This window comes from Thalassophryne amazonica, unplaced genomic scaffold (genome assembly GCF_902500255.1).
Source record: "Thalassophryne amazonica unplaced genomic scaffold, fThaAma1.1, whole genome shotgun sequence".
NCBI lineage: Eukaryota > Metazoa > Chordata > Actinopteri > Batrachoidiformes > Batrachoididae > Thalassophryne > Thalassophryne amazonica.
In genome coordinates, this window is record NW_022986315.1 from 116,496 (window position 1) to 140,963 (window position 24,468).

Here is a 24,468-nt window from a genome sequence, read left to right on the forward strand (position 1 = left end):
GTCTACAGACTAGGTATACGTACGAGGTTTATTAGAAAACTAACCGGCAGTTTAAAAAAAAACAAAAAACTATATGGATTTGAATCACGTGCAATTACACCAGACATGCTTGAACCCTCGTGCGCATGCGTGAGTTTTTTCACGCGTGTCGGTGACGTCATTCGCCTGTGGGCAGGCTTTGAGTGAGCACTGGTCCAGCCTTCTTGGCTGAAATCCTTTGTCTGAGACGCTGCTGGAGACGGCACGCGTTGCTTTATCAAAATTTTTTCAGGACCTGTGAAGGATATCCGAGTGGACACTATTCGAGAAATTCAGCTGGTTCTCGGTGAAAAGTTTAACGGCTGATGAGAGATTGTGGAGTTTCTTTCGCTTTAAGGACAGCTCACAAAGCGGATCGGCATGGCGCGGTCAGAGGTGGCGTCCGTCTGGCTGTTTCGAGCTGAAAACTTCCTAATTTCAGGCTCTGTTCACCCAGGACGTGTCAGAGAACAGAGAAGTTTCAGAAGAAGTCGGCATGAGGAGTTTATGCGGACATTCCACTGTTAAAGGAGATTTTGTAATGAAAGAATGTGCGGGCAAATTCGCTGACTCGGTTCCGTGACGACGCAGCAAATCCGTCTGCGCCGCGACAGGAAAAACACCCCCGTGTTGAAAACCATTTGTAAAATTCAGGCGGCTTTTGATGGCTTTCAACAAGTGAGTATCTGAGAAATTGTTTAACAGCTGGGCATGTTCCAACTTGTCCGTTAAGGTTTCCAATGGAGGTGTTTTTCCTGTCGCGACCCCCCGCGGTCGGGTCCAGCCCGACATGCGAATCTGCCTGCACGTTCTTTCATTACAAAATCTCCTACAAAAAGATAAAAAAGCTTTTCAACCTACCGTCCGTGGTTCTCAAGACCAGGCACCTAAGTGGCTCGACTCTACTCTATTCTACTCTTCTCTTCTACTCTTCTTTTTTTTTTTTTTGATATACCTTAGTATACACAATTAGCGTTCTACCTTAGAATTGGAATGTATTATAGCAGACATACCTTACTGAATATTCATGCGAGGCTCAGTGGCTTCACTCATGACTCTCAGTTTTTGAGGACTGGCTGATGTCACAATCTATCCACTGTCCTTGTCTGGTGCTCTGTTTAAGGGTTGGTAGTTTGAGTTTTTGTGATTTTGTGCAATGTTCCTGGGTTTATCTGTCTTTTTCACAACATAAACTTGTGTGTGTTTGAGAATTCTCACCACTTCTACTCAACACCTTCCACACAGCAGCACGTCCTTCAGGTTTGTCACCTTCACCCAGATATGTGGATTCATCTCGCAGTGTTCAGTTTCTGAGTTCACATGAAGCAATGAAGTGGAGCTGAGTGGTGAGTGGAGGCTCACATGAAGGTTGGAGCCTCTACTCACCAACTGCAACTTGTTAACTGAAGATCATTTTCACCAACCATCCTCAAACTCGGACAAGTAGCCAAAAGTATGCTGCATTACAGATGGTGGGCCACACTAACTCACCTGTGTGACTCAGTATTTTTGATGCACAGTGAATGAAGCAGCCAAATAAAACCTCTTTTTTTCCATTGACATGGGTGCAGTGTCTTAGACTATTCTAAACCGTGACAGAGTGCACTCACAGGTATGCACAGAGCTCCACAGAAGCTGATGGCCTCAGTATGGTCCTCAACGGTGTTTTCAGCATCAGTGGTGGAACGTTTGTCACTGGTGGAACAGTTCTGGAGGGGCGGCTCTGCCTCCTGATTCTGCTGAGCACAAAAACAAACAGACACACACGGTGTTGTCCAGGATCCGAACTACACTTCATCTATTGGGGAAGAAAGGCATTGGGACACAAGTCAGAGAAGTGGGCTTGTTGCCTGGGCTCAATCTCAGAGACAGAGTTACGAGCTCTGGACCAACTCTTACAATGGCATGAAGTTTCTAAGGTGAGGACAAGTAGTTCCAGTCTCACCTCAAGAGACAGGGCGAGGAGCACCGGTCTCACCTCAAGAGACAGGGCGAGGAGCACCGGTCTCACCTCAAGAGACAGGGCGAGGAGCACCGGTCTGACCTTAAGAGGAGCTCCAGTCTCACCTCAAGAGACAGGGCGAGGAGCACCGGTCTCACCTCAAGAAGCAGGGCAAGGAGCACCGGTCTCACCTCAAGAAGCAGGGCGAGGAGCACTGCTCTCACCTCAAGAAGCAGGGCGAGGAGCTCCGGTCACACCTCAAGAAGCAGGGTGAGGAGCACCGGTCTCACCTCAAGAGACAGGGCGAGGAGCACCGGTCTGACCTTAAGAGGAGCTCCGGTCTCACCTCAAGAAGCAGGGCGAGGAGCACTGCTCTCACCTCAAGAAACAGGGCGAGGAGCACTGCTCTCACCTCAAGAAGCAGGGTGAGGAGCTACAGTCTCACCTTAAGAGACAGGGTGAGGAGCTTCGGTCTCACCTCAAGAGACAGGCCGAGGAGCACCGGTCTCACCTTAAGAGGAGCTCCGGTCTCACCTCAAGAGACAAGGCGAGGAGCACCAGTCTCACCTCAAGAGACAGGGCGAGGAGCTACAGTCTCACCTCAAGAGACAGGGCGAGGAGCACCGGTCTCACCTCAAGAGACAGGGCGAGGAGCTACAGTCTCACCTCAAGAGACAGGGCAAGGAGCACCGGTCTCACCTCAAGAGACAGGGCGAGGAGCACTGCTCTCACCTCAAGAAGCAGGGCGAGGAGCACCAGTCTCACCTCAAGAGACAGGGTAAGGAGCACCGGTCTCACCTCAAGAAACAGGGCGAGGAGCACCGGTCTCACCTCATGAAGCAGGGCGAGGAGCACCGGTCTCACCTCAAGAAGCAGGGCGAGGAGCACCAGTCTCACCTCAAGAGACAGGGCGAGGAGCACCAGTCTCACCTCAAGAGACAGGGCGAGGAGCTCCTGTCACAGACGTAAAAGCAGAGTCTTGTGTTAGTAGAACCGCAGCATGCTGTTTATGTCTTTTCACATGATAAGATAATGAGAGCTTGTACAAGATATACTTTTGGTGCAGACAAAAGTACAGAAACTTACTGTGCAGATATCAAGAACATATTGATCCAGTGCAAACGTGCTGACAGTCATCGCTCTTAACCTCACGTAACCCCAGCAGAAATACAACAATGTATTAACATGGGTTTCAAGAGTCTGAAATCAATAATATTATATGACATATGTATTTCTAAGGTATTTATTAACAGACGCAAAGATTGTCTAGAACAGGGACTAAAACTAGGGATGACACTCTGTACTTTCAGAAAGTCGTCAAAAGAAATCTCTGTGACGTTATAGGGTGAGGACATTTCATCTTGCGTATGCGATAGAGTGACGTGCTCTGGAATATCCATAGGATAAAGAGTACAGGCATCAAGATGTGCCTTTTCAGATGGAGTGAGGACCTACTGTAGAACTTTTCACTAGATTAAGTAAGTGTAGTATAATTCACGCTCAAGGTGTGTAGTTATGTAGGTGTGTTATCTTACTTATTTATATAAGTGGCTAAGACTGTACGGAGGGAGCATGCGCAGGTTGCAAAAGGAAGCAGGTGTTATAATGGTCTGACCTCGCAAGTTTGGTTAATTGTTTGGTCTCTAGACACCTCTACTGGTGGTTGGCTCTCACTGCGGTATTGTATCACTTCCTGTTCCAGAGCACAGCGGTGTTTTTCTGTATCTGTTAGCTGTTTAATCTGCACAGTTAGAGTGATCTAGTTATCTAGATTACGATTTGTTTCCCAGTGTAATCTTTACGTACCTTAACTAAAGCACTCCCTCTGCTGAATCACCTCTAAATTATTTACACATTATTCACTTTGCGTGTTTTTAGGAATCCGCTAGCTTAGCGTAGCTACTAGCTCTTAGCCGATTTAGCATGGAGGCTTCTCCTGTCTCTCCCGCACTTTTCTGCTCTGGGTGTGAAATGTTTAGTTATTCCTCGGCCTCCTTTAGCAGTAACGGTACTTGTAATAAGTGTAGCTTATTCGTAGCTTTGGAGGCCAGGCTGGGCGAATTGGAGACTCGGCTCCGCACCGTGGAAAATTCTACATCTAGCCAGGCCCCTGTAGTCGGTGCGGACCAAGGTAGCTTAGCCAACGTTAGTTTCCCTCTGGCAGATCCCGAGCAGCCGGGAAAGCAGGCCGACTGGGTGACTGTGAGGAGGAAGCGTAGTCCTAAACAGAAGCCCCGTGTACACCGCCAACCCGTTCACATCTCTAACCGTTTTTCCCCACTCGACGACACACCCGCCGAGGATCAAACTCTGGTTATTGGCGACTCTGTTTTGAGAAATGTGAAGTTAGCGACACCAGCACCCATAGTCAATTGTCTTCCGGGGGCCAGAGCAGGCGACATTGAAGGAAATTTGAAACTGCTGGCTAAGGCTAAGCGTAAATTTGGTAAGATTGTAATTCACGTCGGCAGTAATGACACCCGGTTACGCCAATCGGAGGTCACTAAAATTAACATTAAATCGGTGTGTAAATTTGCAAAAACAATGTCGGACTCTGTAGTTTTCTCTGGGCCCCTCCCCAATCAGACCGGGAGTGACATGTTTAGCCGCATGTTCTCCTTGAATTGCTGGCTGTCTGAGTGGTGTCCAAAAAATGAGGTGGGCTTCATAGATAATTGGCAAAGCTTCTGGGGAAAACCTGGTCTTGTTAGGAGAGACGGCATCCATCCCACTTTGGATGGAGCAGCTCTCATTTCTAGAAACCTGGCCAATTTTCTTAAATCCTCCAAACCGTGACTATCCAGGGTTGGGACCAGGAAGCAGAGTTGTAGTCTTACACACCTCTCTGCAGCTTCTCTCCCCCTGCCATCCCCTCATTACCCCATCCCCGTAGAGACGGTGCTTGCTCCCAGACTACCAATAACCAGTAAAAATCTATTTAAGCATAAAAATTCAAAAAGAAAAAATAATATAGCACCTTCAACTGCACCACAGACTAAAACAGTTAAATGTGGTCTGTTAAACATTAGGTCTCTCTCTTCTAAGTCCCTGTTGGTAAATGATATAATAATTGATCAACATATTGATTTATTCTGCCTTACAGAAACCTGGTTACAGCAGGATGAATATGTTAAATGAATATGTTTAAATGAGTCAACACCCCCGAGTCACACTAACTGTCAGAATGCTCGTAGCACGGGCCGGGGTGGAGGATTAGCAGCAATCTTCCATTCCAGCTTATTAATTAATCAAAAACCCAGACAGAGCTTTAATTCATTTGAAAGCTTGACTCTTAGTCTTGTCCATCCAAATTGGAAGTCCCCAAAAACCAGTTTTATTTGTTATTATCTATCGTCCACCTGGTCGTTACTGTGAGTTTCTCTGTGAATTTTCAGACCTTTTGTCTGACTTAGTGCTTAGCTCAGATAAGATAATTATAGTGGGCGATTTTAACATCCACACAGATGCTGAGAATGACAGCCTCAACACTGCATTTAATCTATTATTAGACTCTATTGGCTTTGCTCAAAAAGTAAATGAGTCCACCCACCACTTTAATCATATCTTAGATCTTGTTCTGACTTATGGTATGGAAATAGAAGACTTAACAGTATTCCCTGAAAACTCCCTTCTGTCTGATCATTTCTTAATAACATTTACATTTACTCTGATGGACTACCCAGCAGTGGGGAATAAGTTTCATTACACTAGAAGTCTTTCAGAAAGCACTGTAACTAGGTTTAAGGATATGATTCCTTCTTTATGTTCTCTAATGCCATATACCAACACAGTGCAGAGTAGCTACCTAAACTCTGTAAGTGAGTTAGAGTATCTCGTCAATAGTTTTACATCCTCATTGAAGACAACTTTGGATGCTGTGGCTCCTCTGAAAAAGAGAGCTTTAAATCAGAAGTGCCTGACTCCGTGGTATAACTCACAAACTCGTAGCTTAAAGCAGATAACCCGTACGTTGGAGAGGAAATGGCGTCTCACTAATTTAGAAGATCTTCACTTAGCCTGGAAAAAGAGTCTGTTGCTCTATAAAAAAGCCCTCCGTAAAGCTAGGACATCTTTCTACTCATCACTAATTGAAGAAAATAAGAACAACCCCAGGTTTCTTTTCAGCACTGTAGCCAGGCTGACAAAAAGTCAGAGCTCTATTGAGCTAAGTATTCCATTAACTTTAACTAGTAATGACTTCATGACTTTCTTTGCTAACAAAATTTTAACTATTAGAGAAAAAATTACTCATAACCATCCCAAAGACGTATCATTATCTTTGGCTGCTTTCAGTGATGCCGGTATTTGGTTAGACTCTTTCTCTCAGATTGTTCTGTCTGAGTTATTTTCATTAGTTACTTCATCCAAACCATCAACATGTCTATTAGACCCCATTCCTACCAGGCTGCTCAAGAAAGCCCTACCATTATTTAATGCTTCGATCTTAAATATGATCAATCTATCTTTGTTAGTTGGCTATGTACCACAGGCATTTAAGGTGGCAGTAATTAAACCATTACTTAAAAAGCCATCACTTGACCCAGCTATCTTAGCTAATTATAGGCCAATCTCCAACCTTCCTTTTCTCTCAAAAATTCTTGAAAGGGTAGTTGTAAAACAGCTAACTGATCATCTGCAGAGGAATGGTCTATTTGAAGAGTTTCAGTCAGGTTTTAGAATTCATCATAGTACAGAAACAGCATTAGTGAAGGTTACAAATGATCTTCTTATGGCCTCGGACAGTGGACTCATCTCTGTGCTTGTTCTGTTAGACCTCAGTGCTGCTTTTGATACTGTTGACCATAAAATTTTATTACAGAGATTAGAGCATGCCATAGGTATTAAAGGCACTGCGCTGCGGTGGTTTGAATCATATTTGTCTAATAGATTACAATTTGTTCATGTAAATGGGGAATCTTCTTCACAGACTGAAGTTAATTATGGAGTTCCACAAGGTTCTGTGCTAGGACCAATTTTATTCACTTTATACATGCTTCCCTTAGGCAGTATTATTAGACGGTATTGCTTAAATTTTCATTGTTACGCAGATGATACCCAGCTTTATCTATCCATGAAGCCAGAGGACACACACCAATTAGCTAAACTGCAGGATTGTCTTACAGACATAAAGACATGGATGACCTCTAATTTCCTGCTTTTAAACTCAGATAAAACTGAAGTTATTGTACTTGGCCCCACAAATCTTAGAAACATGGTGTCTAACCAGATCCTTACTCTGGATGGCATTACCCTGACCTCTAGTAATACTGTGAGAAATCTTGGAGTCATTTTTGATCAGGATATGTCATTCAAAGCGCATATTAAACAAATATGTAGGACTGCTTTTTTGCATTTACGCAATATCTCTAAAATCAGAAAGGTCTTGTCTCAGAGTGATGTTGAAAAACTAATTAATGCATTTATTTCCTCTAGGCTGGACTATTGTAATTCATTATTATCAGGTTGTCCTAAAAGTTCCCTAAAAAGCCTTCAGTTAATTCAAAATGCTGCAGCTAGAGTACTGACGGGGACTAGAAGGAGAGAGCATATCTCACCCATATTGGCCTCTCTTCATTGGCTTCCTGTTAATTCTAGAATAGAATTTAAAATTCTTCTTCTTACTTATAAGGTTTTGAATAATCAGGTCCCATCTTATCTTAGGGACCTCGTAGTACCATATCACCCCAATAGAGCGCTTCGCTCTCAGACTGCAGGCTTACTTGTAGTTCCTAGGGTTTGTAAGAGTAGAATGGGAGGCAGAGCCTTCAGCTTTCAGGCTCCTCTCCTGTGGAACCAGCTCCCAATTCAGATCAGGGAGACAGACACCCTCTCTACTTTTAAGATTAGGCTTAAAACTTTCCTTTTTGCTAAAGCTTATAGTTAGGGCTGGATCAGGTGACCCTGAACCATCCCTTAGTTATGCTGCTATAGACGTAGACTGCTGGGGGGTTCCCATGATGCACTGTTTCTTTCTCTTTTTGCTCTGTATGCACCACTCTGCATTTAATCATTAGTGATTGATCTCTGCTCCCCTCCACAGCATGTCTTTTTCTTGGTTCTCTCCCTCAGCCCCAACCAGTCCCAGCAGAAGACTGCCCCTCCCTGAGCCTGGTTCTGCTGGAGGTTTCTTCCTGTTAAAAGGGAGTTTTTCCTTCCCACTGTAGCCAAGTGCTTGCTCACAGGGGGTCGTTTTGACCGTTGGGGTTTTACATAATTATTGTATGGCCTTGCCTTACAATATAAAGTGCCTTGGGGCAACTGTTTGTTGTGATTTGGCGCTATATAAAAAAATTGATTGATTGATTGATACATACATACACATATGCACATACAGCCGAGCTGCGGAAGCCTGTTAACAGATTACACTTTGCTGGATAATAAGTTTGTTCACCTGCCAGAAAAAAATATTTATCAGTCAAGCTCAACATTAGTTAGTTTGATAGGTTGCAAACTGACAACACGTGCCAGTCCTGACAATCAATCAATCAATCAATCAATCAATCAATCAATCAATCAATCAATCAATCAATCAATCAATCAATCATTTTTTTTATATAGCGCCAAAACACAACAAACAGTTGCCCCAAGGCACTTTATATTGTAAGGCAAGGCCATACAATAATTATGTAAAACCCCAACGGTCAAAACGACCCCCTGTGAGCAAGCACTTGGCTACAGTGGGAAGGAAAAACTCCCTTTTAACAGGAAGAAACCTCCAGCAGAACCAGGCTCAGGGAGGGGCAGTCTTCTGCTGGGACTGGTTGGGGCTGAGGGAGAGAACCAGGAAAGAGACATGCTGTGGAGGGGAGCAGAGATCCATCACTAATGATTAAATGCAGAGTGGTGCATACAGAGCAAAAAGAGAAAGAAACAGTGCATCATGGGAACCCCCCAGCAGTCTAAGTCTATAGCAGCATAACTAAGGGATGGTTCAGGGTCACCTGATCCAGCCCTAACTATAAGCTTTAGCAAAAAGGAAAGTTTTAAGCCTAATCTTAAAAGTAGAGAGGGTGTCTGTCTCCCTGATCTGAATTGGGAGCTGGTTCCACAGGAGAGGAGCCTGAAAGCTGAAGGCTCTGCCTCCCATTCTACTCTTACAAACCCTAGGAACTACAAGTAAGCCTGCAGTCTGAGAGCGAAGCGCTCTATTGGGGTGATATGGTACTACGAGGTCCCTAAGATAAGATGGGACCTGATTATTCAAAACCTTATAAGTAAGAAGAAGAATTTTAAATTCTATTCTAGAATTAACAGGAAGCCAATGAAGAGAGGCCAATATGGGTGAGATATGCTCTCTCCTTCTAGTCCCCGTCAGTACTCTAGCTGCAGCATTTTGAATTAACTGAAGGCTTTTTAGGGAACTTTTAGGACAACCTGATAATAATGAATTACAATAGTCCAGCCTAGAGGAAATAAATGCATGAATTAGTTTTTCAACATCACTCTGAGACAAGACCTTTCTGATTTTAGAGATATTGCGTAAATGCAAAAAAGCAGTCCTACATATTTGTTTAATATGCGCTTTGAATGACATATCCTGATCAAAAATGACTCCAAGATTTCTCACAGTATTACTAGAGGTCAGGGTAATGCCATCCAGAGTAAGGATCTGGTTAGACACCATGTTTCTAAGATTTGTGGGGCCAAGTACAATAACTTCAGTTTTATCTGAGTTTAAAAGCAGGAAATTAGAGGTCATCCATGTCTTTATGTCTGTAAGACAATCCTGCAGTTTAGCTAATTGGTGTGTGTCCTCTGGCTTCATGGATAGATAAAGCTGGGTATCATCTGCGTAACAATGAAAATTTAAGCAATACCGTCTAATAATACTGCCTAAGGGAAGCATGTATAAAGTGAATAAAATTGGTCCTAGCACAGAACCTTGTGGAACTCCATAATTAACTTCAGTCTGTGAAGAAGATTCCCCATTTACATGAACAAATTGTAATCTATTAGACAAATATGATTCAAACCACCGCAGCGCAGTGCCTTTAATACCTATGGCATGCTCTAATCTCTGTAATAAAATTTTATGGTCAACAGTATCAAAAGCAGCACTGAGGTCTAACAGAACAAGCACAGAGATGAGTCCACTGTCCGAGGCCATAAGAAGATCATTTGTAACCTTCACTAATGCTGTTTCTGTACTATGATGAATTCTAAAACCTGACTGAAACTCTTCAAATACAACTACCCTTTCAAGAATTTTTGAGAGAAAAGGAAGGTGTTGGGAAAGTGTAAGTACACGGACCCACAATAGGGGGCGCAAATGAACGGACAATGGAATAGGTCAAATAACAACACTTTACTGTTGCGAACGTGCACAACAAACACAACAGATTACACAATAGATCAGAGGTCAAATTACAAGGTGTCGTGTGGGCAGGCTCGAAGATAGGAGACGCCTGTCCAAAGCAGAACCGGAACCACACGATTTCCTCCGCCACCAGACCCTGGGAATACTGGAGCCGCCAAGTCCCGAACTCCCAGGTGGCCACTGCCTCCGCGTGTCGGACCTGGTACTGCTGGCGAGGAACAAAAACACAATTAAACGTGGGTGCGTCTGCACCCAGCAATCTGCACGGCAGGGAAGCTACCTCCACCTCTCGTTGGAGAAAAAGTCTGTTATCACTCACAAAAATCACAAAAAGGGCTTTCTATCAAGCAGTCAGGCTGAGGATATTACCTTTCAGGTAGAACGATATCTCGGCAAAGAGGTGGAGATGACGTCTTGCTGATATACCGATGCAGATCAGATGAGTGGTGACAGCTGTCACAGGTGATGAGTGTCAGCTGTCACCCTGGCTGCTCCTGTGAGGCGGCAGCGCCCTCTCGTGCCTGGAGCCCGCACTCCAGGCAGGGTGCCCTCTGGTGGTGGTGGGCCAGCAGTACCTCCTCTTCAGCGGCCCACACAACAGGACCCCCCCCTCAACGGGCGCCTCCTGGCGCCGACCAGGCTTGTCCGGGTGGCGGCGGTAGAAATCGGCCAGGAGGGCCGGGTCCAGAATGAAGCTCCTCTTCACCCAGGAGTGTTCTTCAGGTCCGTACCCCTCCCAGTCCACCAAATACTGGAAGCCCCGGCCCATCCTACGGACATCCAAAAGCCGGCGCACAGTCCAAGCCGGCTCGCCATCGATGATCCGGGCAGGAGGCGGTGCCGGACCCGGAGTACAGAGGGGTGAGGTGTGATGTGGTTTGATTCGGGACACGTGAAATACAGGATGGATCCGCAGTGAGGCCGGCAGCTGAAGCCTCACTGCGGCTGGACTGATGACCTTCTGGATTTTGAAGGGACCGATGTAACGGTCCTGTAACTTGGGGGAGTCCACTTTGAGGGGGATGTCCTTTGTCGACAACCACACCTCCTGCCCTGGCCGATACGCAGGGGCCGGGGTCCGCCGACGGTCTGCATGGGCCTTTGACCTCATCCGGGCCCTCAGCAAGGCAGAACGGGCGGCATGCCACACCCGACGGCACTTCCGTAGGTGGGCCTGGACCGAGGGCACACCGACCTCTCCCTCAACCACTGGAAACAAAGGCGGTTGGTACCCCAGACATACCTCGAAAGGGGAGAGGCCGGTGGCTGACAACACCTGGCTGTTATGGGCATACTCGATCCAGGCCAGATGGGTACTCCAGGCCGCCGGGTGCGCGGCTGTCACGCAACGCAGGGCCTGATCCATCTCCTGATTGGCCCGTTCTGCTTGCCCGTTGGTCTGGGGATGGTACCCGGATGAGAGACTCACCGTGGCCCCCAGTTCCCGGCAGAAGCTCCTCCAGACATGCGAGGAGAACTGGGGACCGCGATCTGAGACAATGTCTGTTGGGATCCCATGCAGCTGGACGACGTGGTGAACCAGGAGGTCCGCTGTCTCCTGGGCCGTCGGGAGCTTCGGGAGGGCCACGAAGTGGGCCGCCTTGGAGAATCGGTCCACTATCGTAAAGATGGTGGTGTTGCCCTGGGACGGCGGGAGACCCGTGACAAAATCCAGGCCGATGTGGGACCAGGGGCGATGGGGCACGGGCAGCGGCTGGAGCAGACCCGAAGCCCTACGATGGTCAGCCTTGCCCCTGGCGCAGGTGGTGCAGGCCTGGATATAATCCCGGACGTCGGCCTCTAGGGACGCCCACCAGAAGCGCTGCCGGACAACTGCCACGGTTCTTCGCACCCCTGGATGACAGGAGAGCTTAGAGCCGTGACAGAAGTCCAGGACTGCAGCCCTAGCTTCTGCTGGGACGTAAAGTCTGTTCTTCGGCCCAGTTCCGGGGTCCGGGCTTCGTGCCAGGGCCTCCCGGACGGTTCTCTCTACGTCCCAGGTGAGGGTGGCCACGATAGTGGACTCCGGGATGATGGGTTCCGGTGGATCCGACAACTCCGTTTTGACTTCATCTTCATGTACCCGGGACAAGGCATCCGATCTCTGGTTCTTGGTCCCGGGACGGTAGGTGATCCGGAAGTCAAAACGGCCGAAGAACAGTGACCAGCGGGCTTGCCTGGGATTCAGCCGCTTGGCGGTCCTGATTTACTCCAGGTTCCGGTGGTCAGTGAAAACCGTGAATGGCACGGACGTTCCCTCCAACAGATGTCTCCACTCTTCAAGAGCCTCTTTCACCGCAAGGAGTTCTCGATTGCCGACGTCATAGTTCCGTTCGGCCGGGGTCAACCTGCGGGAAAAATAGGCACACGGGTGAAGGACCTTATCGGTCTTCCCGCTCTGGGAAAGCACAGCTCCTATCCCTGAGTCCGAGGCGTCCACTTCAACCACTAACTGGCGACTAGGATCGGGCTGCACCAGAACGGGTGCAGACGAGAAGCGCCGTTTCAACTCCTTGAACGCGGCATCGCAACGATCCGACCAGGTGAAGGGAACTTTTGGTGAGGTCAGGGCTGTCAGGGGGCTAACTACCTGACTGTAGCCCTTAATGAACCTCCTGTAGAAATTAGCAAAGCCGAGGAACTGTTGCAGCTTCCTACGGCTAGTGGGTTGGGGCCAGTCTCTCACCGCCGCAACCTTGGCCGGATCAGGAGCGACGGAGTTGGGGGAGATGATAAACCCCAGGAAGGACAAAGAGGTGCGGTGGAGCTCACACTTCTCGCCCTTCACAAACAGCCGGTTCTCCAACAACCGCTGCAGGACCTGACGTACATGCCGGACATGAGTCTCAGGATCCGGAGAAAAGATGAGTATATCGTCTAGATATACAAAGACGAATCGGTGCAGGAAATCCCGCAAGACATCATTAACTAATGCTTGGAACGTCGCGGGGGCGTTTGTGAGGCCGAACGGCATGACCAGGTACTCAAAGTGACCTAATGGGGTGTTGAATGCCGTCTTCCATTCGTCTCCCTTCCGGATCCGAACCAGGTGATACGCATTTCTAAGATCCAGTTTAGTAAAGATTTTGGCTCCATGCAGGGGGGTGAACACGGAATCTAATAATGGCAACGGGTATCGGTTGCGAACCGTAATCTCATTCAGCCCCCTGTAATCAATACATGGACGAAGTCCGCCATCTTTCTTGCCCACAAAAAAGAAACCTGCCCCTATCGGGGAGGTGGAGTTCCGGATCAGCCCGGTAGCTAATGAGTCCCGGATGTAGGTCTCCATTGATTCGCGCTCAGGTCGTGAGAGGTTGTACAGCCTGCTGGACGGGAACTCAGCGCCTGGAACCAAATCAATGGCACAATCGTACGGACGGTGCGGGGGAAGGGTGAGTGCCAGATCCTTGCTGAAGACGTCAGCAAGATCGTGGTACTCAACTGGCACTGCCGTCAGATTGGGCGGGACTTTGACCTCCTCCTTAGCCTGGGAACCGGGAGGAACCGAGGATCCTAAACCCACCCGATGGCAGGTTTCGTCCACTGAACCACCACCCCAGACGGCCAATCGATCCGGGGATTGTGTTTTAACATCCATGGGATGCCCAAAATCACGCGGGAGGTGGCAGGAGTTACAAAAAACTCAATCTCCTCCCGGTGGTTTCCAGACACCACCAGAGTTACTGGTGGTGTCTTGTGTGTGAGTAAAGGGAGGAGGGTGCCATCTAGTGCCCGCACCTGCAATGGCGTAGGAAGCGCCACCAGAGGGAGCCCTACCTCCTTTGCCCATCTGCTGTCTAGCAGATTCCCTTCTGACCCCGTGTCCACCAGTGCTCGGGCTTGAAGGGTTAAATCCCCGCTCAGGATTGTGACTGGGAGTCGTGTGGCAATTTGTGTGTGTCTCACTTGAATGTCTTGACCCCCCCTTAGCCCAGTCTCTAAGGGCAAGTGTTGACGTTTTGCACGTTTGGGGCAGTCTCTCTGTGTGTGCTCTGTTGAGCTGCAGAGAAAACACTCTCCACGGATCAGCCTTCCCATTTTGGCCCTGTGCGTCTCCCTAACAACGTCAACAGGGGGAGCTGTTGCCCCACAAAGCGCTGTGGCTGTGGAGCGTGGGGAGGGCGGCCCCTTTTCGAACCCGGAAGGGAGAGGGGCGGCGCGTATCCGGTCACGTCCTTCGCCTCGCTCCCGACGGCGTTCCTCTAACCGATTGTCTAATCGTATAACGAGATCAATAAGCCCGTCTAAATCCCGCGGTTTGTCCTTAGCCACCAGGAGCTCCTTTAGGACCAACGACAGTCCGTTTACGAAGGCGGCGCGGAGGGCAGTGTTATTCCAGCCGGACCTCGCAGCCGCGATGCGGAAGTCGACTGCATAAGCAGCTGCGCTCCGGCGCCCCTGTCTCATTGACAGCAGCACGGCTGAAGCGGTCTCTCCTCTATTTGGGTGATCGAACACTGTTCTGAACTCCCTCACAAACCCATCATATGTCAGAAGGAGCCGTGAATTTTGCTCCCAAAGCGCTGTAGCCCAAGCGCGTGCCTTGCCGCGAAGCAGATTAATTACATAAGCTATCTTACTAGCATCAGTCGCGTACATGACAGGACGTTGTGCGAAGACGAGCGAACACTGCATAAGGAAGTCCGCGCACGTCTCCACACAACCTCCGTACGGCTCTGGAGGGCTTATGTATGCTTCCGGGGAAGGTGGGAGGGGTCGTTGAACGACCAGTGGAACGTCACTGTTACGCACAGGGTCGACAGGAGGGAAAGCCGCAGCAGCGCCCTGAGGGCGCGCGTCCACCTGCGCGGCGAGAGCCTCCACCCTGCGGTTAAGGAGGACGTTCTGCTCGGTCATTAAATCCAACCGAGCCGTGAAAACGGTGAGGATCCGCTGCAACTCACCGATCATTCCTCCTGCGGGCGCCTGTGCACCCTGTTCTTCCATTGGCCGTTCAACAGCCGGTTGACGCCCCTCGGGATCCATGACGTTGGCCGAGATATCCTGTTGGGAAAGTGTAAGTACACGGACCCACAACAGGGGGCGCAAATGAACGGACAATGGAATAGGTCAAATAACAACACTTTACTGTTGCGAACGTGCACAACAAACACAACAGATTACACAATAGATCAGAGGTCAAATTACAAGGTGTCGTGTGGGCAGGCTCGAAGATAGGAGACGCCTGTCCAAAGCAGAACCAGAACCACACGATTTCCTCCGCCACCAGACCCCGGGAATACTGGAGCCGCCAAGTCCCGAACTCCCAGGTGGCCACTGCCTCCGCGTGTCGGACCTGGTACTGCTGGCGAGGAACAAAAACACAATTAAACGTGGGTGCGTCTGCACCCAGCAATCTGCACGGCAGGGAAGCTACCTCCACCTCTCGTTGGAGAAAAAGTCTGTTATCACTCACAAAAATCACAAAAAGGGCTTTCTATCAAGCAGTCAGGCTGAGGATATTACCTTTCAGGTAGAACGATATCTCGGCAAAGAGGTGGAGATGACGTCTTGCTGATATACCGATGCAGATCAGATGAGTGGTGACAGCTGTCACAGGTGATGAGTGTCAGCTGTCACCCCGGCTGCTCCTGTGAGGCGGCAGCGCCCTCTGGTGCCTGGAGCCCGCACTCCAGGCAGGGTGCCCTCTGGTGGTGGTGGGCCAGCAGTACCTCCTCTTCAGCGGCCCACACAACAGAAGGTTGGAGATTGGCCTATAATTAGCTAAGATAGCTGGGTCAAGTGATGGCTTTTTAAGTAATGGTTTAATTACTGCCACCTTAAAAGCCTGTGGTACATAGCCAACTAACAAAGATAGATTGATCATATTTAAGATCGAAGCATTAAATAATGGTAGGGCTTCCTTGAGCAGCCTGGTAGGAATGGGGTCTAATAAACATGTTGATGGTTTGGATGAAGTAACTAATGAAAATAACTCAGACAGAACAATCGGAGAGAAGGAGTCTAACCAAATACCGGCATCACTGAAAGCAGCCAAAGATAACGATACGTCTTTGGGATGGTTATGAGTAATTTTTTCTCTAATAGTTAAAATTTTGTTAGCAAAGAAAGTCATGAAGTCATTACTAGTTAAAGTTAATGGAATACTCAGCTCAATAGAGCTCTGACTCTTTGTCAGCCTGGCTACAGTGCTGAAAAGAAACCTGGGGTTGTTCTTATTTTCTTCAATTAGTGATGAGTAGAAAGATGTCCTAGCTTTACGGAGGGCTTTTTTATAGAGCAACAGACTCTTTTTCCAGGCTAAGTGAAGAGTCATCACCCCGAACACCTTGTTGCTTGGTCGTGTAGGACTCAGCGGAGATGCCAGGGGGTTCGAGTATCCGACCTACCCAGTTGTGCGACTGAGAGCGATCCAGATCGAAGTCAACAAGTTCTGGAGATGATGGAGCCAGCTGGCAGGCTCAGGCCTCTTCATCCACCAGAAGTGGCACACTTCTGCCAGAAATGTCGCAGTGGGACACTTAGTGTGGTTGGCTGACCAGAACGTACTGAGGGGCCGCTTTAAACTGGGTCGAGTTGTGAAGGCGTGTCCTGACAATAAGGGAGTTGAACGAGAGGTGAGGGTCAAGACCTGTCAAAGCTATCCCGTTTCCAGTGGACGGTCTAGGAAGAGCCTGGGCCATTCACCTTTCTTCACAGGGCCGTTAGGAGGCTGGTGGTGCTGTTACCAGTGGAAGAACAGTAAAGGACATCCCCACCACAAAAAATAAATAAATAAATACAGAAAGAAAAAAGCAAGAAAAAAATAAAAACAAAACAAAGGACAAAGTGGATCATATAATCCAGTTGACTGAATGGGTTATAGTGGTCTCCTTGGATTTAAGAAATCAGCAGACCAAGTGGGAGGTGTAGAACTTCCCACTAGATTAAGTAAGTGTAGTATAACTCACGCACAAGGTGTGTAGTTACGGTGGGGTAAAAAAGTATTTAGTCAGCCCCTGATTGTGCAAGTTAATTGTGCAAGAAAATAACATTGTAGGATTTTTAAAAGAATTTATTTGTAAATTATGGTGGGAAAATAAGTATTTGTTCACCCACAGACAAGCAAGATTTCTGGCTCTCACAGACCTGTAACTTCTTTGAGAAGGTCTTCTGTCCTCCACCTGTTACTTGTATTAATGGCACCTGTTGGAACTAGTTATCTGTATAAAAGACACCTGTCCACAGCCTCAAACAGTCAGACTCCAAACTCAACCATGGCCAAGACCAACGAGCTGTCGAAGGACACCAGGAAGAAAATTGTAGATGTGCACCAGGCTGGGAAGAGTGAATCGACAACAGTCAAGCAGGTTGGTGTGAATAAATCAACTGTGGGAGCATCCATCCATCCCTTTTCTTCTGCTTTATGTGGAGTTGGGTCACGGGGGCAGCAGCTCAAGCAAAGCTGCCCAGACCTCCCGATCGAGAGGTATCCCCAAGGCGTTCCCAAGCCAGCCGAGAGATGTACTCCCTCCAGCGTGTCCTGGGTGTTCCCTGGGGCCTCCTCCCAATGGGACGTGCCCGGAACACCTCTACATCGAGGCATCCAGGGGGCATCCAGAAAAGATGCCCGAGCCACCTCAACTGACTCCTTTCGATGTGCAGGAGCAGCGGCTCGACTCCGAGCTCCTCCTGAGTGACAGACCCCTCACCCTATCTCTAAGGGAGCGCCCAGCCACCCTGTGGAGGAAACTCATCTCGGCCGCTTGTACTCGCGACCTCTTTCTTTCAGTCATGAGCCAAATCTCATGACCATAGGTGAGGATCGGAACGTAGATCGATCGGTAAATTGAGAGCTTTGCCCCCTACTCAGCTCTCTCTTCACCACGACGGTCCGATACAGCGACCGCATCACTGCAGATGCTGCACCGATTCGTCTATCAATCTCACGCTCCATCCGTCCCTCACTCGTGAACAAGACCCCGAGATACTTAAACTCCTCCACTTGAGGCAAGGACACTCCACCGACCTGAAGAGGGCAAACAGTAAGGGATGCCGTCAAGCTGAAGAAGGAGTCCTACTTGTCTTTGTTGGTAGGTGGGACCCCGGAGGCAGGTGACAGGTACCGGCAGGCCAAGCGTGCCGCAGCCCATGCGGTCGCAGAGGCAAAAACCCGGGTCTGGGAGGAGGCCATGGAGGGAATCTCGTCTCTGCTGTTTGCGGACGATGTGGTTCTGTTGGCTTCGTCAAATCAGGACCTTCAGCATGCACTGGGGCGGTTTGCAGCCGAGTGTGAAGTGTCCGGGATGAAAATCAGCGCCTCCAAATCTGAGGCCATGGTTCTCAACCAGAAAAAGGTACTGTGGGAGCAATTATAAGAAAATGGAAGACATACAAGACCATTGATAATCTCCCTCGATCTGAGGCTCCATGCAAGATGTCATCCCGTGAGGTCAAAATGATCATGAGAACGGTGAACAAAAATCCCAGAACTACATGGAGGGACCTGATGAATGACCTGCAGAGAGCTAGGACCAAAGTAACAATGGCTACACACTACGCAGAGAGGGACTCAAATCCTGCAGTGCCAGGCGTGTCCCCCTGCTTAAGACAGTACATGTCCAGGCCCGTCTGAAGTTTGCCAGAGAGCATATGGATGATCCAGAAGAGGACTGGGAGAATATCATGTGGTCAGATGAAACCAAAATAGAACATTTTCTTCAAAACTCAACTCGTCGTGTTTGGAGGAAGAAGAATGCTGAGTTGCTTCCCAAGAACTCCATATCTACTGTGAAGCATGCGGGTGGAAACATCATGCTTTGGGGCTGTTTTTCTGCAAAGGGGACAGGACGACTGATCCATGTTAAGGGAAGAATGAACGTGGCCATGTATTGTGAGATTTTAAGCCAAAACCTCCTTCCATCAGTGAGAGCATTGAAGATGCAATGTGGCTGGGTCTTCCAGCATGACAATGATCCCAAACACACCGCTCGGGCAACGAAGGAGTGGCTCCATAAAAAGCATTTCAAGGTCCTGGAGTGGCCTAGCCAGTCTCCAGACCTCAACCCCAGAGAAAATTTGTTGAGGGAGTTGAAAGTCCGTGTTGCCCAGCGACAGCCCCAAAACATCACTGCTCTAGAGGAGATCTGCACGGAGGAATGGACCAAAATACCAGCTACAGTGTGTGCAAACCTGGTGAAGACTTACAGGAAATGTTTGACCCCTGTCATTGCCAACAAAGATTATGTTACAAAGTATTGAGTTGAACTTTTGTTATTGACCAAATACTTATTTTCCACCATAATTTACAAATAAATCTTTAAAAATCCTACAATGTAATTTTCTGGATTTTTTTTTCCTCATTTTGTCTCTCATAGTTGAAGTGTACCTATGATGAAAATTACCGACCTCTCTCATCTTTCTAATTAGGAGAACTTGTACAATCAGGGGCTGACTAAATACTTTTTTGCCCTACTGTGTGTGTGTGTGTGTTATCTTACTTATATAAGTGGCTGAGACTGTACGGAGGGAGCATGCGCAGGTTGCAAAAGGAAGCAGGTGTTATAGGTGTCTGACCTCCCAAGTTTGGACTTACACGCAATGTTAGTTTGCAACCTAACAAACTAACAAACTAATGTTGAGCTTGATTGCTAAATATTTTTCTGGCTGGTGAACAAACATATGATCCTGCAAAATGTAGTCTGTTAACAGGCTTCCGCAGCTCGGCTGTATGTGTTTGCTGTATGTGCGTTTGCTGTGTGTGCGCGCACAGTGTGTGTGAAGAGAATAAACGTCGGAAAATTTGAGTTGCATCCGCCGTGCATTCTTGACAACTCTTCCAGAGAGGAGTTTGGTAGATTGCAGCAGGCGATCTACCAAAATCTGGACACCTATGGAGTTGTCTTGAACAAAGTCAGAAGGTCTGATCTCCCCTTTCAACACAGAGTGAGGAGTTCTGGGCTAAATCTTGGAGAGTGAGGTGGTATTGACTGCCCCTTTGATAAAGGTGAGGCGCTCCAGACATTTCTTTTCAGACATAGTGTTGACCTCTGGAATCACCCTTAGAGACAGAGTAAAGGAGGCCTGGACTGACCCTTAGATAAAGATGTCAAGCATGTGTCTTTTCAGACAGGGTGAGGAGCACCAGAGCAGTCTGACACAGTGCAGGCAGGTCTGGACTCACCTTTAGAGCCAGAGTAAGAAGTACTGGAAAGGAACTCAGATAAAGAGTGAGAGTAAGGAGTTCTGGACTCACCCTAAGAGCAGGGTTAAGGTTAGTATACGTATTTCTGGATGTTATTTGATAAAGTGTGGCAAATGCCAGACATGTCAGGATGAGTAAAGAAGAAGAGCTGCAACATCACATTCTGGAATGTGGCTCAAATATGGAACAAAAGGTCATAATTGTTTCGTCTTCAGATTTAATTACATGTGCTTCGAATTAATCAGAGTTAATGATTACTTTGACGGAAAACCCCCTTCACACAGGGACGGGGTCTGTGTGGTCAGGAAAACATGTTAAACACTGCATGACACCAAAGAGGCACTCAGCTGCCACGGCAACAGCAACCTGCCAACTGTAACATGATCAGAGTGATGTGAGTTTCGACATGAACTCAGAAAAAAAGAGCAATATCATTTCAGTATCACAGCCAGTGGGCACACAATGATCAGGGCTGTGTGACGTGAATTTTATGGATAAAGTTCATCAATAAAGTGCTGTTATAAAACATAAACTGAGTTCCTTGTCAAATGATGTCCACAGAGTTAAGCAGAAAGTTTTGTACGTGTTCAAATCTGAGTGGAGATCATGTGGAGAGTTTTATCTTCTACTTCTCCTGTGGTTGATGGTTCATTCTGGGCGGTATCAATTTAGGACAAGTGGACAAGTGGACAGCTTGGCTGGCTCTGAAAGGACACATCATGTCAGACACGTCAGAGAAATAATCTGTGCCCCGATTACTGTTACAACCCCAATTCCAATGAAGTTGGGACAACCTATATTCAATTGAGTACACCACAAAGACAAGATATTTAATGATCAAACTGATAAACTTTTTTGTTTTTGTGCAAATATTTGCTCATTTTGAAATGGATGGCTGCAACACATTTCAAAAAAGTTGGGACGGGGCAACAAAAGAAGTCGTACATCAAGCAAGAATGGGAAAGAATTCCACCTACAAAGCTTCAACAATTAGTGTCCTCAGTTCCCAAACGCTTATTGAGTGTTGTTAGAAGGAAAGGTGATGTAACACAGTGGGAAACATACCACTGTCCCAGCTTTTTAGAAACGTGTTGCAGGCATCCATTTCAAAATGAGCAAATATTTGCACAAAAACAATAAAGTTTATCAGTTTGATCATTAAATATCTTGTCTTTGTGGTGTTTTCAACTGAATATAGGTTGAAGAGGATTTGAAAATCATTGGATTCTGTTTTTATTTACATTTTACACAACGTCCCAACGTCACTGGAATTGGGGTTGTATGACTGTGCTGCCCAATGACACTGAAGTCTGTACGTCATCTAAACATCACAATGTTTCCTTGTCCAGAGCTGAGTTTATGCACATGCAGTCTGGAGTCCTGTCAAATGGAGCATGAAGCAGAGAATATTTCCACTGCGTCAAGAACTGGTTCAGTGAATTTTAACTGAGGCCAAAATAAGGCCACGGGGTATTGTGAAAGCCTTACATCTGTCTTCAAATTCACAGGAAGCATTCAATTAAATAAATGATATATGGACTGCATTTATATTGCGCTTTTCCATCTGCATCAGACGCTCAAAGTGCTTTACAATAATGCCTCACATTTACCCTGATGTCAGGCTGCTGCCATACAAGGCGCTCACTACACACCAGGAGCAACTAGGAGATTAAGGACCTTGCCCAAGGGCCCTTAGTGATTTTCCAGTCAGGCTGGTATTTGAACCGAGGACCTTCTGGTCTCAAGCCCAACACTTAACCACTAGTACATCACTTCACCTTTCTTGGGAGGTGATGGAGGTGAGGCATTCTTGGGACACAGACCTTGGACAACTTCAAAGATGACAAACCTTGACCTATTTTAAGAGGTCAAAAGGTCACACTGTTTCCTATTGTTATGGTCATATGGTGGAAGAAGTGTTATATTTGAGATTCGGATCAGAGTACAAACTCAATCCTCTCCAGAAATGAGAGATTAGATAGCAACTGTTGGCTTCACCGGCATGGCACAGCGGTCACTCACATGGTGCTGGGGAGGAGTGCAGTCAACATCTTCAGGTCCTGGAACAGAATCCACAAATGTGAGAGTGAATTAAAGCCGATACTGATTACTGATAACACACAAACACTACTAGACTGTTTCAGGAAAGAGCTCCAGGCTGCAGAAGCACCATAAAGACGTCAGAGTGGCATTTACACTCATTTACTTCAAACATCCAAAACCATCTTTGCTGTCATTATGTTCAGCCTCAAAACGTAGGAATCATGAGGAACACTGGTGGTGTGTAAGAACATCAGGGTGGAGCAGCACGAACAAACAAACGTGTGTCCAGTCAGAACCACTGAAGCCCGTAACACCTCAACATGTGTGAAGGACAGTTAAAAAACAGAGAGAAACTGACTCTCTATCAGGAAGAAGAAGCACAGGATCCCAGTGGAGGCAATGATGATTCCAGGGACAATGAAGGACATTCCCCAGGACGAGGCCACGAAGGCTCCAGCGATGAGGGAGCCCAGGATGTTTCCCACTGAAGTGTGAGAGTTCCACACACCCATGATGAAGCCACGCCTGGAGAGCAGAAAACACACAAAACATCACACACAGCTGCAGCAAATACACACACAGACACACACACACAGACCACACAAACACACACACACACACACAGACCACACAAACACAGACACATACACACACACACACACACACACACACACAGACCACACAAACACAGACACACACACAGACCACACAAACACAGACACATACACACACACACACACAGACCACACAAACACACACACACACACAGACCACACAAACACAGACACATACACACACACACACACACAGACCACACAAACACAGACACACACACAGACCACACAAACACAGACACATACACACACACACACACACACACAGACCACACACACACACACACAGACAGATACACACAGACACACACACAAACCACACAAACACAGACACACACACACAGACACATACACACAGACACACACACACACACAGACCACACAGACACACACACACAGACCACACAAACAACAGACACACACACACACACAGACCACACAAACACAGACACACACACAGACCACACAAACAACAGACACACACACACACACACACACACACACACACACACACACACACACACACAGACAGATACACACAGACACACACACAAACCACACAAACACAGACACACACACACAGACACATACACACAGACACACACACACACACAGACCACACAGACACACACACACACAGACCACACAAACAACAGACACATACACACACACCACACACACACACACACACACACACACACACACACACACACACACACACACAGACCACACAAACACAGACACACACACAGACCACACAAACAACAGACACACACACACACACACACACAGACAGATACACACAGACACACACACAAACCACACAAACACAGACACACACACACAGACACATACACACAGACACAAACACACAGACCACACAAACACAGACACATACACACACACACACACACACACACACACACAGACCACACACACACACACACACAGCACAGAGAAAAAGGACATACCAACAGACACACACACAGACAACACAAACACAGACACATACACACACAGACACATACACACAGACACATACACACACAGACCACACAAACACAGACACACACACACAGAAACACAGACACACAAACACACACAAATACACACAGACCACACAAACACAGACACATACACACAGACAACACACAGACACACAAACACAGACACATACACACAGACACACACACAGAAACACAGACACACAAACACACACATACACACAGACACACAAACACAGACACATACACACAGACACACAGACAGATACACACAGACACACACACAAACCACACAAACACAGACACACACACAGACCACACAAACACAGACACATACACACACAGACACACACGACCCACAACACAGACACATACACACACAG

At 47.5% G+C, this 24,468-nt stretch overlaps 1 protein-coding gene across 1 annotated transcript in view; it reads right to left on the bottom strand.

The window, feature by feature from the left end:
• Positions 1-23,006, bottom strand: part of LOC117506043 (glucose-6-phosphate exchanger SLC37A2-like) — a gene marked incomplete at its 5' end in the record, with an annotated part of 117,567 nt that extends 94,561 nt beyond the window's left edge. Inside the window, 3 exons of the mRNA XM_034165574.1 lie at positions 1,629-1,757; positions 22,447-22,484; positions 22,826-23,006. Of these exons, the coding sequence (XP_034021465.1) occupies positions 1,629-1,757; positions 22,447-22,484; positions 22,826-23,006 (348 nt within the window). The remainder of the gene's footprint in view (positions 1-1,628; positions 1,758-22,446; positions 22,485-22,825) is intronic.
• Positions 23,007-24,468: the final 1,462 nt, after the last annotated feature.